The following is a 19,184-nucleotide window of genomic DNA, read 5'->3' on the forward strand; positions in this document are numbered from 1 at the left end:
TCAAAATTTGAATTAACGAATCTATCGATCATCCTCCCTCCAATCTCTCTGCTCCCATTCCATCTACACTTAAGTGACTGCCGATACCCAACTTCCTCCTTCTCCCTTCCCCCTACACCCCTTCCAACACCCCATCTGCATCTGCACAAACCCCATTTCTTCCCCGTTCTTCCTGGACAGACCCGTAACTCCCTCTTGTCACAACAGTTCCCTTCCCCTGGTCCTTCCCCTCCTGATACTTCCCCTTGATCCTTTGTCCCATTCCCAAATTCCTTCGTTTCCTACTTCTCCGACACCCATTTTCACCTTAATAGCTCTTCCGCACTGAAATATTCACGGTTTCCGTTCTCATAGACCTGCATCCTCCATTTCTGTGATCGCCCTTAACCCCTGTCCATTTTGCTAATCCCTGACCTCCCTCATTTATTCACCCGCTTTACCCTCACATTTCTATACCCTTCTCAACACCACAATATCCTTGAGTGTTGTACGATTTTCAACGATTAGTTCATTTAATCATTAATTCTTTAATACCCATTTTTACGCATCTCGCTGCCATAGCTTCTTGTACCTCGACATGGCCTTTGATGTTTAGCACGTTATTTGTGTTTTAACCACTGTTATTATTATTCACCGATGAAGTGCATTTAATGATGTCTGACGAATCAATCGTTTCGTTCGCATTTTAAAGACAGTGATTAATGTCCTAAAAGGGTTTCTTCTTAAAGCAATTTTTCCTCGGCAGGAAAGTGGATTTTTAGAATTTCTTTCAATTCGTTGCTAGCAAGTCACCACAAGCAACACCGACCAAAAACAGCGTTACCCCCTCCACATGGAAAAAAATGTAACCTCATCATCATAGCAAACATACCGCATGCAAGACTAATCCCAACCCCTTTGCTGTTGCATCAGTTCAAACACGTTTCCAACGAGAGGGCTTTCACCTGCCATAAGCCCAACATTACGTCACGAATTACATATTACTTTTTGTTCTACTCCTACTTCTTTCTTTTTCTAAAATATAAACACTGGACATTTATGTTTTTCTTCGGCACATTGCATTTCCTCTTAATCGTAGTGGCTACCATCAACAATTTGTAAGTAGAACCGAAGGGAAGAACAAGAAAACACACATTGTTATACTTTCAATTTGTTCAGCATGAATCCCGCTCCATCAGCAATGCGTTGTGCCTCATTTATGAAGGCCTTGGACTCGTCGTGGCAGTCCACGTCGCAGCCTTCCATATGGTCCCGTCTACTAAAACACCCACGCACCCACGCACACACACACACACACACACACACACACACACACACACACACACACACACACACATATATATATATATATATATATATATATATATATATATATATATATGGATATATGCATGGATAGACATAAAGATGACGGTACATATAAACAACCATGTGAAAACAGAAGCGCACGCCATCTGTCTGTCAGCGACCGAAACCACTGTCGACAATCTGATTCAGATCATATGAAAAAACTCATTGATAATGCGGATTAACATATCAGTTTATCACTTCACACCTTCCTGAGGCTCGCGACGTCAGTATTCCATCTCGGTCTTCCTTCAGCACAGCTTTTCCGGCCCGATCGTAGCAGAGACATTTAAAAAAGGTATGGGATAGGGACCTGGTGCATACTCCACAATACTTGCTATCTGCTCTGTCTCTATAGAAGTGGAATTCGAACCTCATATCGGATTGTGCCTGTGAAGCCACTTTTCTCGGCGTGCGTACCAGTGAGTCAGAGAACAGAGAAGCGTGAGGATGGAATCGCATTTCACTGATGGGCGGCAGACACCCGCGGGGCAGCGGCCTCAACCTCTCAGGGTCACGATGGCCCTGAAGAATCCGATGAAAATTGTGGATCCCCTTTCCAGGAAGCTTGCCAATAGAGACAACTTTGCGTGTAATGAGTATGATGTACTTTATTTGAGAGCTGATTATATCATACATATATGAGATAGACAGTATTATTAAACTTTAAAGAAAAACAGTGTAGAGAGAACATCTTCCTTTTAAGTCAAAACGTAATGTTAAAACATCTGATTCTCACGCACGCCCTGAAACTCACTCATGGACCCCAAGTTAATAATCTCTTCACTAGGGGGTTGTAGTGGGTAAAGTCCCTTGCTTTTGACTATACGTTATCTCAGGTCATCTCAGTGATTACGTCATTATCAATACTTTTATTGTTATTATTATTATTATTATTATTATTGCCATTATTACTATTGTTATTATTATTGTTGTTGTTGTTATTATTATTATTATTATTACTATTATTATTATTATTTCCATTATTATTATTATTTTCATTATTATTGTTATCATTATTATTAGTAGTAGTATTATGATTAGCATAATCATCATTATACTTTATAATTATTATTATCATTATTATACTTATCATTATCATTATGATGATTATTGTCATCATCGTTATTATTGTTATGGTTATCATCAATATCATTTTTGTTATTGTTTTTATTATTATCATTACTATTATCATCATTTTTATTATTGTTATTATTAATAGTTTTATTATCATCACTATTATTATCCTTATTATCATCATCAGCGTTATTATCATCATTGGGGTTTAGCGCAAAAGACCAATGCATAAACCATATGCGGTGCGGGACTAACGGCCTCTGATTATTAGTATGAGTTATATTCACAACGAGAAAGAAAGAAGGAAGAAAAACATACATCTCACTTTCAACATTTTCGTTTCCACACATGCATATCCAATCAATAACAAAAAAAAACTTCTCTCCTGACTCACCCGCCTTTCTATATTGTTCAAACTTCTGCTTTTATTACGCGGATTAACACCACAACATATTCTTAGGAGAAAAGAAAGCCAAATATCTCAGAGAAAGCGTGTGTTGTGGAAAACAAATTCACAAATACCTAGAAGTAACTCAGAGAGTGCATACCTCCGCCAGAGCATTAGGGTTGCAATAAAAATGCTAACGCTTGAAGAGCTACAGTAACTGGTGACGTCCGTGTTTCCCTATCTCGCAATGTCATAAAAAAAAAAAAAAAAATCTGGACCCAGATCATTATCCGGATCACCACTGAAATTTAGTGACATCTAAATTGGGCTAAAAAACACCTCTGGTAAAAACATAAGAATCTGTTCGTAACCTTTTGTTATCCTGCTAGCCAATAACCTACGCTACCAAAAACATAACCTCCTTGGCGGAGGTAACGATTGACATGCGAGGGACTGTAACACCAAGCTGCTTTTGGTATTTCTTTGGTCTCCTAAAACGACCAGTAACAATAAACTAACTTTACTTAACCCTGCCTCAACTGAATAGCAATCTCATCAAACTTAACCTAACTATAGTAATAAAGTAATATTCTAGAACTACCCATTTCTAGAATGATAATTTTCTGATCTCTCACTGCCAGGAGGCGTTCATTCACACTCTTTAACAAGGCGGTTTTAGGGCTGCGGAAGTAATTACTGATGGCAGGGTGGCACTGAGGTGGCAGGGTGATGGCCTGTGGGCGAATGGCAGAATGACAGCGTGGGGGAAGAATGGCAGGGTGACAGGGTAAAGGAACAGAAGGATGATGATGATGAAGTGGTTAAATAGTACAAAAAGTGTGATTGGGGGATGGCGTGGTGGACGGATGGCAGGGCGATGGTGCGGCGGACGTGTAACAAGGTAATATGGAGGAGTGGAAGAATGATGGTGGGGAATGGTGAAAAAACTATATTTGTTAATCCTGTGTGTAAGTCAGGGCGCTGTAAATTCTGGGTATCGTTAATTGTTATGGTTATCAGTTCTATATATCATCCTTCACAGCCACTACCATCACCTCCTCCTCCTCCTCATTATCATCACCACCACCACTATCATAATCATCATCATCATCACCACCACAATCGTCAACGTTATCACATTATCATAATTATATTGTTTTACTTGTTCCATCATCATACCTATGGTAATAATCGTAACAATAATGAAACTGTCATTTCCAGAAAGGACAAAGACTTCACAAGGCGTTCAGACAACTTTTTACATTGCCCAGGAATCTAAATTTACAGTGCACGCCTACCCTACATTGAAAGCAAAATAATCTGCTGGCAGAGTTAACTTTTATGATGATTTGTTTTATCCTTGGTCCGAACACTGATCCGGATCACCTTTCTAATCAGCCACGGGCATATAAATTATACATCATTATCACAAAACGCTAATAGCTTTTTCCTTGCTGATAAAGCTAACCAAGTAGTAAATGTCAGCGAATACATAATCCTTTCTTGAGGAGGGAAATATCCACATAAGTACTCAACCTTCTATTAAATAACAGTTCGTTCCTGTTCACAGATTCAGTCGACCTATGCGCGTACGAGGACGACGCTATGGGCAGATTTTGGCCTCTCTTCCTTGTGCTGGCAGCGTGCGGGGCCAGCGGAGCATTTCGAGAGGCGAGGTCGGCCAAGGTCACAGCTGACCTGGTCAAAGATCAAACCGACGAGCATCAGCACGGCAGCAGCGCCTTACCACTGAGGGTTGACGGAAAGAATCCAGTTCACGAGTGCCCGAGCAATGGCGTCCATCACGCCATTTTAGACAAAGACAGTGAAGGAGCATGCCAGCTGCACGGAGGACTTACCCCAAGATGTTCGGATTTGTCTGGTCTCATCGTCTTCCTCAACGAAACGCGGACCAGACAAAATTTTACGGTACCTTTTTCTAGTCCTTTGTATACAGCTGAGTATTTATGTTGGGTGTGGCTAATGGAGCGTCATCGTGAAAAAGCGATCCTTCTGATTCTTCGAATTAAAGTCTACAGTATGTGCTATGCTGACGGACGCCATTCAGAGATCAGATTCATTTCTCTTTCTCTTCCTCTCTCTCTTCCCCCCGTCTTTCTCCGCCCCCCCTCTCTCTCTCTCCCTCTCTCTGTCTTTGTCTGTGTGTATGTCTGTCTGTCTGTCTCTCTCTCTCTCTCTCTGTCTTTGTCTGTCTGTCTGTCTGTCTGTCTGTCTGTCTCCCTCTCTCTTTGTCTCTCTCTCTCTCTCTCCCTCTCTCTCTCTCTCTTTCTCTCTCTCTCTCTCTCTCTCTCTCCCTCTCCCTCTCTCTCTCCGTCTCTCTCTCTCTCTCACTCTCTCACTCTCTCACTCTCTCTCTCTCTCTCTCTTTCTCTCCCTTTCTCAATCTATTCCTCTCTCTCTCTCTCCCTCTCTCCCCCCCCCTCTGTCTCTCTCTCTCTCTCTCTCTCTCTCTCACATCTCTCTCTCTCTCTCTCTTCTTTTTTTTCTCTCTCTCTTTGTCTGCCTCTCTGTCTGTCTGTCTGTCTGCCTCTTTCCCTTCTCTCTCCCTCTCTCTGTCTTTGTCTGTGTGTACGTCTGTCTGTCTGTCTCTCTCTCTGTCTCTGTCTTTGTCTGTCTGTCTGTCTGTCTCTCTCTGTGTGTCTTTGTCTATCTGTCTGTCTCTCTCTCTCTCCACCCCCCTCTATCTCTCTTTGTGTTTGTGTGTGTGCGTGTGTCTCTGTCTCTGTCTGTCTGTCTGTTTGTCTCTCTCTGTCTCTGTCTCACTCTCTCTCTCTCTCTCTCTCTCTCTCTCTCTCTCTCTCTCTCTCTGTCTCTGTCTCTGTCTCTGTCTCTCTCTCTCTCTCTCTCGCTTTCTCTCTCTCTCTCTCGCTTTCTCTCTCTCTCTCTCTCTCTCTCTCTCTCTCGCTTTCTCTCTCTCTCTCTCTCTCTCTCCCTCGCTTTCTCTCTCTCTCACTGTCCCTCTCCCTCCCTCCCTAAGCTTCCCGTCATTGTTGTCATTATTATCATCACTGGAAACTGGGGAGAGTTGCATTTATAAATAAAGTCCAGCGATATACACGTGTTTTTAAGATAAATACGCACTGTACACAATGAAACAGAACGAAAAAGACAAACACAACAGATCCCATTTTTGGAGCTTGTCTTTAGATAATTATAGTATTAACCAGTTTCATTCGAATCCTTTGCATACGTGAGTGGGTTGTGTTCGTGGGAGATAATAGTTCTTAATTGATTAAACTTCATGCCAATAAGTAATAAAATGATAAGTTTGATTGATTATATCGATGGCTGATAACGTGAGATTATTTTCATAAGGGATAGCAATTTGATATTAAATTCACGTCTTTTCCCTTTTGATTCTTTGTCTTTCAAAAGGTTACATAAAACCCAACCAATAGACATTTATCTACAAATATGATCAGCAAAAATATGTACGGTGGATTTGTTTTCTCTACAAAACTACACAGAGAAAACAATTCATATTTGCTTTCCAAAGTTTATTCTTTGATGATGATATTCACCCACGGCCGTCGCGAACGGCGGGGGTGACCCCCTCCCCCCACCACCACGGTATTTGTCGGCAAATTACTACAAATGCGAATTATCTCTAATTAAGCGCAAAGAAAGTTACAAACAAGTAAAAACAATAGCGATAATTTGCTGCTATTATCTTTGGGTACGTCTAGTTCACAAAGACCACACCCAATGACGCTCTCTTGTCAGCAACTTTAAAACGCCCCGCGCCCCTCTCCGCCGCTTTCGCGATGACCCTGCTTTCAGCTTCCTTCCCTGCTCCCAAGATACTGCTACGGCGTGGAGTGGCTTTACCACGCAGGAAATGGAGGCTTTCGGTAGCGAAAAGTATCAGTGATAATACCATCGTAAAAGAGATAAATTTGAGATGGCGTGACTTTCCATGGGACTCGTAGCATCATGGGCAAAGATAAGATAAATATATGTGAAGGATAGTTAATTTTCTTTTCTTCCTTCTTCCACTTCTCCTTTCTCTTATTCTCTCTTTCCTCCCCCCTCTCTCTCTCTCTCTCTCCGTTCCCTTTCCCCTTCAAACGTACAGATTTACCCATTAAGATCCTGCACAACGAAATTCGCTTTTCAGATTTTGGGCGACGGAAAAATCGATGTGTATCTGAAGGAATCCAAGCTGGGAGAGTTCGGACTGATGTACAAATGCTATTCATCCAACAAAAGCGAGTATGCCTTTAAAAAAATAGGCGTTGGGAGTGAGTACTTACTGGTCTTGTTTTTTACGTTATGTTTTGATTTATGCGAACTCATTTTTATTGGCTTATATTCGTCTATTTGTGAATTTTTGTCTTCGCGTTTGTTCTTTTGTTTGTTTATGTATGTATGATGTGTATGTCTCTGTCCTTATCTGTCTGGTTGTGTCTCTTTATCTAACTTTATCTGTATTTACACGTCTACCTTGTTATCTATCGCCTGTCTAATTATTTTTTTCTATCCATTTGTTTCCTTGTTTTTTTTTCTTTTCTCTCTCTCTTTTGTCATTGAATGCGTATTTCTATTATCGTCTCTCGTTACAGTGAACACACGTATGTTGCAGGAAAGGGTAGATCGCGCCCTTGACCTTTTCTTTGTTACCTCACGAAATGTCTAGTTTAGAATGGCCGTTTTTTAGTCGTTTCCTTCGAACTGTGCCATTTCTTCATTTGTTCATCATATTTTCCAAATGTTACTGCACTGTGGACTATACACGCGTTTCCTCAACAGATCCACCTTCGGATGTGCAGAACTTAACGTGTATATCAGCAAACTTGGAGTATTTGAACTGTTCGTGGAGGCAACCGTACAACCCTGCCCAAAATAATGATTATGGGGCTTACCTCTACAACAGGACATGGTGAGGCAGGGGTTTTGTTAGATTTACACTGAACTTTAATTTGGACTCCCTGTCTCTAGTCTAATAATAGGTATCCCCTTGCACCCCCCCCCCCCCGCCATGAGTGTTAAAGGAGGGAAACAAAAAGATCTACTTTTAAAAATCCGTTTTAGTTCGTTATTTGATGAAATGATGAAATGACAAATCACACGAGGCTAGATAGGCTTTAGTATACAATACCATTTTGGGCGGGAAACTGCGTAGTCCCAAGCAGGCATCCGCACCCCTTCAGAAATGATTGCATGTGCTGTTGCCCACGCTTACAAACTTCGCCAGGCACTGCAACTACGGGCGCGACCAGTGCGTGGCGAATACCAGCAACGGGTACAGGCCAGAGGACCCGTCCCCCCCGCTGATCTTCAGTACCGAGAACGTCCTCGGACCCGCGAGCTTCACCCATACCATTGACAACTGGGCTGCAAGTAGGTACTCGGTATTCCCTCAGCTAACTTCAACTCGTATATGTGATAGGTATCATTTAAAGAGCCGACAGCAATCTGCTAACAGCTATAATACCGTCACTAGGGAGAAATACCTATTCCTGTCAGTCTTTTAATTACAGTGTTACCAAAACCTGCTGAAGACTTTGCGGTCGAAGAAAAGTCCCCCATGAAGATCTCGGTGACTTGGACGTCACCTTCTCCCCTGAGGAACTTCCCGCCGGGGCTCTTCTACCGATTAGATCTTCGCGGTCTTAATCATTCTGTTTCTACCATGGTATTGCTTTTTGTTCACGAAAGCGTATTGTTTTTTCATTGTGCACTATTTTGTTGCCATGTTGAATGTGCAATGCATTACGTGAGGTGCTTTGTGATAACATTATTGACTACATTTAAACCGGAAATTCGTATACTAACATGAATAACAAAACTTCCATGATCTATTTATCTTTCTATGCAATAACTTCCGCGACAGACAAGCGTGTCTCTAATCGTGTTCATTACTTGCCTCTTAAAATCTCTCCACACCCCGGCTCAGACTACAGTGGGGAAATACAGTAACAGCAGCACCTGGGAAGTGGAGACCCAGGTTCCGTTCCCGTGGCTCACTTACGAGATCAAGCTGCGACTCCGCTCCGGACGAAGGAACGCCACGACCGACGCCCACTGGGAAGATGGCTGGTCGTCCGAACCCGTCCACGAGGCAGTCGAAATAAAGCCAGCAGGTAATTTCTGACAGTGAGTGGTTAAGTATCAACTATTTTCATTTGTGCACTCCGACGTTTATTAGAACCTTATATAAGAAAAATAGTACCATGATGGTTCACAGGAAAATCTGTTACTACGCTAAAAGAGAGATCATTGTGAACCTTAAGTACCATACATCGCAACAAGGACATACAATAGCATACGACACAGTAACGATTCAACATAAAGAGCCATACCAATATTACCTCATGATATCAGCACCACAGAAATTCATGATACACCGACTATGCAACCACTTGCCACAGCGCCGTGGGCAGCCCCAGAGGTGGACGTCGGGACCTTTCGGGTGAACAGGAGCGCAGACTCCAGTCGCATGGAACTGACGGCGATGTGGCGACGGCTGCCCCCCCTGCTGCACAACGGCCCCGGCCTGCGCTATGTGGTGATGTGCTCGAATTACAGGTGAATAGGGAAAGGAATGAGGTTTTGTGCAAACTGATACTAAATGCAGATATATATATATATATATATATATATATATATATATATATATATATATATATATATGCATTACCGAAAGTGATGAGAGTGATCTGAAGAGATACTTCCTCGCAGCTTTCGGAATTTTATTGCAGATTTAAAGTTGTATTTGGCTGTGATAAAACCTCATGCAATGACCAGTAATAAATATGTTGGCAATTATGGAATATTGTTCTTATACTATTATGAAGGTGGATTAGAGTCATCAAATCATCTTTGGCTAATATTCATAATGTAAATTGTGTTAATTCCGATTGGTAGTAGTTAGTTATGCTGGTGTTAACGCTAATATTCGCCAGCTGTGATTATAACTACTCCATTCTGATTCCTTCTTTCGCGTAAAATAAATAGAAAATGTTCATCAGAAAGTATTATCATTATCATTGTCCATTTCAGCAAGATTGTCAACACTACTGAGCCAATGGCAACTTTCCCAAACCTACCAACTGGTTCATACAGGTAATTATAGGAAAATGTATAAATGTATTAAGAAATGTCCATGAAAGTGATTACTTTTCACCAGTACCCTTAAACTTACGCAGAAACATACACATATATAATACACATGCATACACAAACACACAAATACAAATGTACATATATTTGCATTTACATCACCTACATTTAAACTTATTTTCCAGGGTGACTATAAAGCCTGAGAATACCGAAGGACCCAGTAACGAAACGTCACATATAGATATCAACGAAAAATTACCACCCACTCCCGCCCTGTCTGTTGTCGTCTTCCACAGAACCACAAAACAGTATGAACTCAGGTACTGGACTGTTCTTTTGTTCCGAGTGATTTGCTGTAGCGAGTAAATGGACTAAATAACCGATTTATTATTTACTTCGCCTAATTTAGGCTGTTTCTAGTCCAAATTATAGAATTGTGTGACTCATTTCTGGTCGAATATGAGTATTTTTCAAAGTTAAACAGAATATAAGCTATATAGTTAAGTGAATCATTCCGAAGTTATTTTCAGAGGAACTGCGAATTTAACGCATGCTATTGCGTAAGTTGCTAAAGGCTGTCAAAGTGATATGGAATATATGAAAGGGTTAGTCATACCTAGAAAATAAATGGATTTGAGTCAACGTTTAAAGATGCTAAGATAATCGAAGAAAAATTTGAGATACAGGGTGGTAACAAGCCTATTCAAATTTTACATAATAGTAATGATAATAATGATGATGATAGTAATAATAATTATAATAATAATAATGATAATAATAATAAGAAGAACGATAATAATAATGATGATAATGATGATTATAGTAATAATTATGGTAGTAATAGAAATAATAACAAATAAAATCATAATGATAATGACTAATAATAACAATAACAGTGATAATGATAATAATAATGATAATGATAATAATAACAATAATGGTAATAGTGATAATAATAATAATAACAATAACAGTGATAATGATAATAATAATGATAATGATAATAATAACAATAATGGTAATAGTGATAATAATAATAATAATGATAATAATAATAATAATAATAATGATAATAAGGATAACAATAATAGTGATGATAATAATATTAATGATGATGATGGTAATAATAATACTAATGATAAATAATATAAATAATAATGGTAAATAATAAAGATGATAATGCTAGAATTAGTAATAATAATAGTAATAATAATAATAATAATGATGATGATAATAAAACAATAATAATAATAATAAGCTATAATAACAATAATGGTGACAATAATAATAATAACGACAATGATAATAAGTATGATAATAATGATAATAATAATAATGATAATAATAATAGTATTAAGAATAATAACTATGATGATGATGATGATAATGATAATAATGATAATAAAATAATAATAATAATGATAATAGTAATAATAATAATAATAATAATAATAATAATAATAATAATAATAATAATAATAATAATAATAATAATAATAATAATGATAATAATAATGATGATGATGATGATAATAATAATAATAATAACAGTAATCATAATAATAATAACAATGATATTAATAACTATGACGATGATGACAATGATAACAGCAACAACAACAATAATAATAATAATAACTATGATGATGATGATGATGATAATGATAGTAGCAGTAGTAGTAGCAGTAATACTACTACTACTACTAATAATAATCATAATGATAACAATGATAATGATAACTATGATGATGATGATAATGATAATAATACTAATAATAATGTTAATGATAATAATGATAATAGTGATAATAGTGATAATAATAATAATAATAATAATAATAATAATAATAATAATAATAACAATAATGGTGATAGCGATGATGGTGATAACAATAATCATAAATACAATGATAATTATAACAATATAGAATTAATAATATTAATACTACTTCTAATAAGGATATTAACAGTAATTAAAATAGTGATGATGATGACAATAATTATGATAATAACTACGGTCAAACGTATTTTACGTCTAATATCCTTTGCAGTAATACAAAACAAATTAGCAAATATATTTTCAGCTCATTAAGTACACATATATCGGCAGCACTATATTCTTTTACAGATGGGAAGGAGAAAGTAACTACACTTACACAGTTTATGTTTGCATCGACGACACCTCCAGCAAAGACTGCAAGGTAACAGGCAATATTTCTTTGTCACCTACAAGTTGCTAGGTGTACGGTGTTAGTGCACCGTAAAACCAGTGGAAATTAAGTTGCTGATTCCTAATATTTCATGCAATTATCATTTGAGGATGTCGTTTCCCGTTAATAATGCACTGGACTACCGAAAAGTGTGCGGCAACATGTATTTCTATGAAGTAAACATTTAGCGTTGTCTTAGACGAACTCGTAATGAACTGTTACGTATTCCCACAGGGGAATCTGTACTGGAAAGGTGTAGGAAGAACATCAGCCGTGAACATCACCCTGCAAGAAATGAACATCAGTCAGAGCGCATCGAAACCGCGCTTCGCTCTGTCGGCCGAGAACGAGGCACGGGAATCCAGCGGCATGGCGTGGGACACGTGCGCCCGCCCGCAGGACTACGACAGCAAACCAAAATCACCTGTTATCGAGTAAATTGAGTTATCGTACGCAAAGCAGGTGATATCTTAAGCACAGTGCGACATATGAACTTTTCGCAAACTGTTGAAATTCCAATATTTTTTGTTTTTTTGTTTGAAGGATTACAGAAACGGACGAGAGCGTAATTTTGAGCTGGAGTCTGTCCTGCACCAACCGCTCGGGGATAGTGGAGAAGGCCGAGGCTTCGTGGGGACCAAAGCAACACAACTGCAGTTGTAAATATCATTTACTTGGCTAAATGTAATCTGTTTTATGAGGCTTATTGCTTTTAATGTTAAGTATCTTTCAATTAACTAGTTATTTGCTTCACTGAAATCATCACTAATTACTTGTATCACGGCCATTATTTTCCCATAAACTGGAACAAGTTTTATTTGCAATAATAGACATGCTAAGACGTGTGTAGCCTTTGGTTAATATAAAAGTCCAAGAGTGCCTAATTACTAAGGCTTTGTTCATCCTATCCCTTTCTCTTCTTCACACACGTAAACGCGCGCGCGCGAACACACACACACACAAGGTCCATATAAGCAAGGTCTATATAAGTACTTATATAGACCTTGCATATAAGTACATGTCTCGTCACTTCGGAGTTCTGCGCAGCTTTGGGTGACAAGGCCTATGACGTCACTAGGAGAGAGCTGAGAGCAGGGGAGGGGGTGGGGGATTACAGCATAGTAGAGTGGGAGAGAGATAATAGAAACGGTAGGAAATGAGCAGATACTTAAGTAATTTTAGATGTCGGCACGTTGAACGATTTGCAAATTGGACAGATTTCACAGTCGATGATTATCAGCGATTGTTTATAGGCCTACATCATATATTCTACATTAATTTATTTTTGTAATTCTCATGTTGCAGCTTGGATATGGCATAATAAAGGCGTAAAATAAATAAAGAAGACATGGCATAATAATAATAATGGCAATACATAAACATACACATACATGTACATATATAAGCTGTAACCAACCACCGGGCATTGTAGCTTTGCGCGAACCAGTCAGTCAAGCGAGCGAAAACGGAGGAGAGATCCTTACAGATCTACCTCACATCAAAGAATAACCACACGATTAGCGTCGAACTCCTAGGCTCTGCCTCCTAGTGAGGTCATGCGCGAGACGGACGAATTTGAGTCGCTTCGTGACGAGACCTGTACTTATATAGACCTTGCACACACACACACACACACGGGAGAAGCAACACGTGAAACCCCAGCTAGTCTGTCAAGACAGACTGAAATTGTGCATCAGATGCCCTCACTACAGGCCAAGCTCTGGTCCCTTGACTCGAGGTGGCACCTCTAACCTAGGCTCTACTTCTCCCGTAGACCCTTAACCAGAGTGCCAAACTTGGAGGAAGATGTACGATCCTCAATCAACGAGGATCTATACATATCAGATGCCACCAGCACTGGGGCTTCTAAACCTGGAAATGAGTATGATGTAAGTGACTCTGAGTAACCATCATGGCACACAATCTAAGCATTCTGCAGTGGAATATCTCCTTTCTCCAGTAAATAGTGTGAGCAAAGAGCATTGACGTCGTCATGCTCCAGAAGATCTGTGCGCTTCTCAGGCTATCACGTCTTCGCCACTCCTAACCTGGATGGCGCTAGAGGCCTGATGACACTGGTAAAAGAAGCAATCCCGTGCTCCTTAATAGCCAACCCGCCGCACTATGGAGATGGCGTTGAATCTCTTGCTGTTGAGATACATCTGCCTGGGGGTCCTCTAAAAATATACAATGTATATAGTAAACCACTGTGTGAGTGCTTAGATTTATACCAGGTCTGTGCTACTGCAGCACAAGACCGAGTGATCATAGGGGGAGACTTTAATGTACACATAGCCATGCTGAATCCCCGCAAAAGGCCGAACGCGGCAGGCATTCATATAGCAGAGGTGCTTGACACATTCCCAGAGATTGTTCTTCTCGACACCCAAGAACCAACGCATGTGGTAGACCTTACCTTTGCCACTGCAACAATGGTAGTGAGAATTCGGTGGAGTATCGATGATACGGTTACAAGTGATAACTATTTCATAGTCACCACCCTCATGGATGCAGGTCCAGCCCAAAGACCACATCACATTCCTAAATGGAAAACAGACAAGGCCAACTGGTTAGCCTACCAGAAAGGCTTGGCCCGCTGTCTGAGAGACAATGAACCCCACAATAGTGAATATGTGGACGTGCTAGAAGCAAGGCTAATCCAGGCCATAAATCAGGCCGCATCACAAACCATCCCAAAACTCGTCCATGGTCCAGAACTCACAGAGACGCCTAGTGCTATGATGACGAGATTAAAGAGGTCAACCACAGAGTCAACATGTGCAGAAAAAACTTCCGACGGCAAAGAACTCCCGACAATCTTGCCCTCCTGAGGGAAGCTGTTGTGGATACCAAGGAAACTGCCGAGTAAGGCAGACTTTTGGACACCAGATCAGCGTTACAGAGTTGTGGAAACGGGTCAGGCAAGCGACAAGCCGCCAAGCACCGAAATACACTCATCATGACCCACAGTCAGAAGCTCACTGATTGGTGCTTGAGTTCTCAGCTAGAACCAGCAACAACCTGCCTCCAGTGCTGAGGGATAAACAACAAAACTTAAATCCAGGTAGGCTTGCTCTCATCAGAGACAAGGCACTTGAACCCGATGACACGGATGCCTTGTTCTCTCTTGGGCAACTAAGAAAGTCGTACAAAACCAGCTCTGGATCAGCACCGGGATCTGATGGGATCTCCCAGGAGATCCATTTCGCATTTAGGTCTGGCAGGAGAGCTTGCATTCTTGCCGCTCTTCAACAAATCCTGGCAAACCGCCACGGTGCCCCAGAGCTGGAAACAAACAACAATAATTCCCATCCTTAAACCAAAGGAGCATGGCTAGTACCGTCCCATCTCTCTTCTTAGCTGCCTAGGAAAAACAGCAGAGATGGTACTCAACAGGCTCCGATGGAAAACGGGACCCCCTCAGGAACACCTGCACGGGTTCACAAGGGGTAAGAGCACAGCACACAGCATCTCAAACACTCCTAAGCACAATATGCACCTCACCCAGTGTGGTTGTCTTCCTAGACTTGGAGAAGGCTTTTGAACTGGCAAGCCCCCTTGCCATTCAGGACACCTTAATCCACAAAGGAGTCAAAGGCAGACTCTTGGCCTGGATAGCTGACTATTTTAAAAATAGATCAGCAAATGTCAGATTTCAAGGCCACCTCTCACAGCACATGCCACTTGAGAATGGAACACCTCAGGGTGGGGTTCTCAGTCCAGCCCTTTTCAACACCCTCATGTCCAACATACTCGACATTCACCTGCCAGAGGGATGCAAGATCATCTCTTATGCTGATGACCTGGCAATCATAGCCTCTGGCAACCACTGCCTAACTAGAGCTCAGCATTGCCTGAATCTGGTGTCTGAAGAGTGTTGTAGGACGGGTCTAAAAATATCGGCAGCAAAATCATAAGCTATGGCTCTGACAACTAATGTCAAAAACAAAAGACTCACTGTTCAGGGTATGGATCTGGAACGGGTGAAAGACTACTTATATCTTGGTGTATGGATAGGACACACTTTCAAAAAGGAGATCCAATACACCTGCTCAACCGAACCAAGAAAAGACTGTCAGTCATGATAGGAAGACACATAGGAGCAGGACACAAAGTACTAAGATCATTCTGTGTACATGCTGTCCAACCTATTATTGACTACGCTTCTGTCGCCCTCATTGCTTCCAGCACAACATTAAAAAAACTGGAAACAATACAAAATGAAGCTGCCAGGATCATTCTGGAAGTGCACAGATGGATAAAGGTCATCAACCTCCTCATGGAGGCTGATTTACCATCCCTGGACACCCGAATTGAACTAATGGCAGCGCAGTTCCTTTCCAAGGTCTTGCAGGCACCCAGAAGCTCATACTTAAGGCAAAGAGTACTCAGCCGCTTACAACTAGACTATCAGTTGTTTGTGGACAACTCGGCTCACACACGCAGCCAGAGTATTGATACTCTTTCAGCTAAAAGAATCACTGCTTGCCAAGGGCATGGACTCCCCTCACCCTGACTACAAAGAACCCCCGCCGTGGGCAAACGAAATGATCGAATTCTCAATCCTAAACCTTACAATGAGAAAAGATCAATATTCCATGCCTAGCCTAAAGGCACAAACACAAAGGGTCATTGCTCAAATAATTCCCCCGGGTAGCATAACCTACTACACTGATGGATTTGTGGATCCCATAAACCACACTGCAGGCGCCGGCTTCGCAACAAGGGATACACAGCATCCATTAGGGTCACTGACAATGCCTCAACGCTCCAACCTGAAACGGTTGCAATCATGGAAGCCCTGACACACGCGTCCCTAAGGGTTGGACACGTGGTCATTCACACAGACTCTAGAGCAACCATTGACAGTTTACAGCATAATATGCCCCAAGACATCTACCTCCTGACATCTGTACTAACCATAACCCAAAGAATTCTCAGTCAGGGTAGAAGAATTATCATTAACTGGATCCCAAGCCACATTGGCATTCAAGGGAACGAGCTTGTTGACAAACTGGCCGAAAAGGGGATGGGTATGCCCCCATCCTCCATGATCGTTAAAACCAGCCGAAGGAGACTAAGCCAAGGTACCAAAGCTGCAGCGTGTGCGGTCCTCCGGGGAGCACATAGAGAAAACATCACAAAATCGCTCGCTGCCAAGTGATACTCTCAGATGCTTCAGGCTATGAGCCACTGGCCCTTCCTCCAAACACAAAAAGAGGCACCGAAGTCATACTATTCAGACTAAGACTAGGTTACCAATGCGCTTGGCAAATTATTGATGACGAGATTGCCAGGTTATGCAAACACTACGGCCAGTCTAACGCCACCCTGTTACATTACTTGCAGAATTGTGAACACAATTTCTAATACCCACCACTGCCGCCGGGCTGGTAAAAAGGGTTTGCCACATGCTTACTCCGTGGCAGCTGGATCGCTTGCTCGCAATTCAGCCACCACGATAAGCATACAGTTCAAAGAAAACACATGAATTAACTAGAAATAGTTAACACAGACCAGGTCACTCCAGAGAAAAGGCCCGGGCGAAGCAAGACTTCACAAATCTAACTGAACTGACTGAACACACACACACACACCTACACAGGCACACACGCCTACACACACCTACGCGCGCGCTGTAATCATTACAAAACTTAAACGGTTGTGCTGTAACAGCGCGGAGCCAGCCTAAAAAAAGGTGGGGGTCCAATGTAGTCTCAACGTCTACGCCCTTTTTCCTCGAGGAAACGCCCTTCTAAAAATTTAAGTGAAGCGCTCTTTTCTTTTACTAGTGTTTTATTTAACAGAAATTTGAATCAGCATAAGTTTTTCAGGTTATCATTTCCATTCGAAAATTTCCACTTTCAATACTAAGAGCTCTCAGTTTGTTTTAAATTCCATTGCCCAGAAATTAAGGAAATGTTTGAAAACATTTGTTACTAAAAGGCGGAAAGTTTCAAATCAAATGTAAAAACTTGTATCACTGAATGAGGGAATTCAAAAGAGGCGGGTCCGGACGCCTCCATCCCCCCGGGGCTCCGCCACTGATATACACTGTAGCAGATTAACATGCTAACTATTCAATTTTTTTCTACTTCCCATTTCAGCTCAAATATCGAGCGAATTGCAGATTCCGAAACACGAATTGCAGCGGGACACCAACTATACCATATGTCTTCGACTCCTGTACCGAAGCGGTTATTCGGACTGGTCTACCACGACATACAGTATAGGAAAAGGTCTGTAAGGAAAGATGCGAAGGCATTTGCTTCTTTAAAAATAGATATTAATAAGTGAATGAATAGAATAAACAGTAATGACAAGTGAAAATGAAAGAAGCACTCCTCCCTCGTTATCACGTCGTGTTAAATTCGAGCATGGGCCGTGCTTCGTATCTTAACGTGTTAAGTTACTGCCCTCGATTTGATTCTAATAATCGCCATGTAACGCTTATTTCATCAATACTTTTATCTGTACGTTGATCAGTAACACATTCCAATAACAGAAACATAAACTGGCAAATTAAAACTTTACAGATTCCATACCGATTGGGATCATTGTTCTGCTGGCCAGTATCTCTGTGGTTGTTGTTACTGTTTTGGTTCTGGTTGGAAAACGAATCTTCAGGTAAGATGGATGAGGAGATGGAAAGGGAAAGGGAAGAGGAGGAGGAGGAGGAGGATAGTAATGATAATAATGAAAGTAATAATGATCATGGTAATTGATGAGTAATAAGAGAGAGAGAGAGGGGGGGGGGGGAAGAGAGAGAGCGAGAGGGGGGGAGAGAGGACGGGAGAAAGAGAGAGAGAGGGGGGAGGGGGAGAAAGTAGGGGTAGAGAGGGGAGAGAGGGATATATATATATATATATATATATATATATATATATATATATATATATATATATATATATATATATATATATATATATATATATATATATATATATATATAGAGAGAGAGAGAGAGAGAGAGAGAGAGAGAGAGAAAGTTAGTGAAAAGATACATGAGCAGATAAATGATCAAGATTATCATTATGTTTCTAAAGATCACCATCATTATTTATTGTAGTAGTAGTAGT

At 40.7% G+C, this 19,184-nt stretch overlaps 1 protein-coding gene across 1 annotated transcript; it reads left to right on the top strand.

Moving 5' to 3' along the window:
- Positions 1–1,548: 1,548 nt before the first annotated feature.
- On the top strand, positions 1,549–18,732 carry LOC113817479 (uncharacterized; the record flags this gene model as incomplete). Its single annotated transcript, XM_070143910.1, is given in 15 exon segments — positions 1,549–1,645; positions 4,383–4,741; positions 6,951–7,074; positions 7,583–7,712; positions 8,028–8,173; positions 8,314–8,468; positions 8,730–8,916; positions 9,205–9,361; positions 9,836–9,898; positions 10,081–10,215; positions 12,024–12,096; positions 12,340–12,539; positions 12,649–12,764; positions 18,213–18,344; positions 18,642–18,732. Coding segments are annotated over 14 exon segments (2,033 nt in total), but the record flags the coding sequence as incomplete, so codon positions are not given.
- Positions 18,733–19,184: the final 452 nt, after the last annotated feature.

Source organism: Penaeus vannamei, chromosome 31 (genome assembly GCF_042767895.1).
Source record: "Penaeus vannamei isolate JL-2024 chromosome 31, ASM4276789v1, whole genome shotgun sequence".
Classification (NCBI taxonomy): Eukaryota; Metazoa; Arthropoda; class Malacostraca; order Decapoda; family Penaeidae; genus Penaeus; species Penaeus vannamei.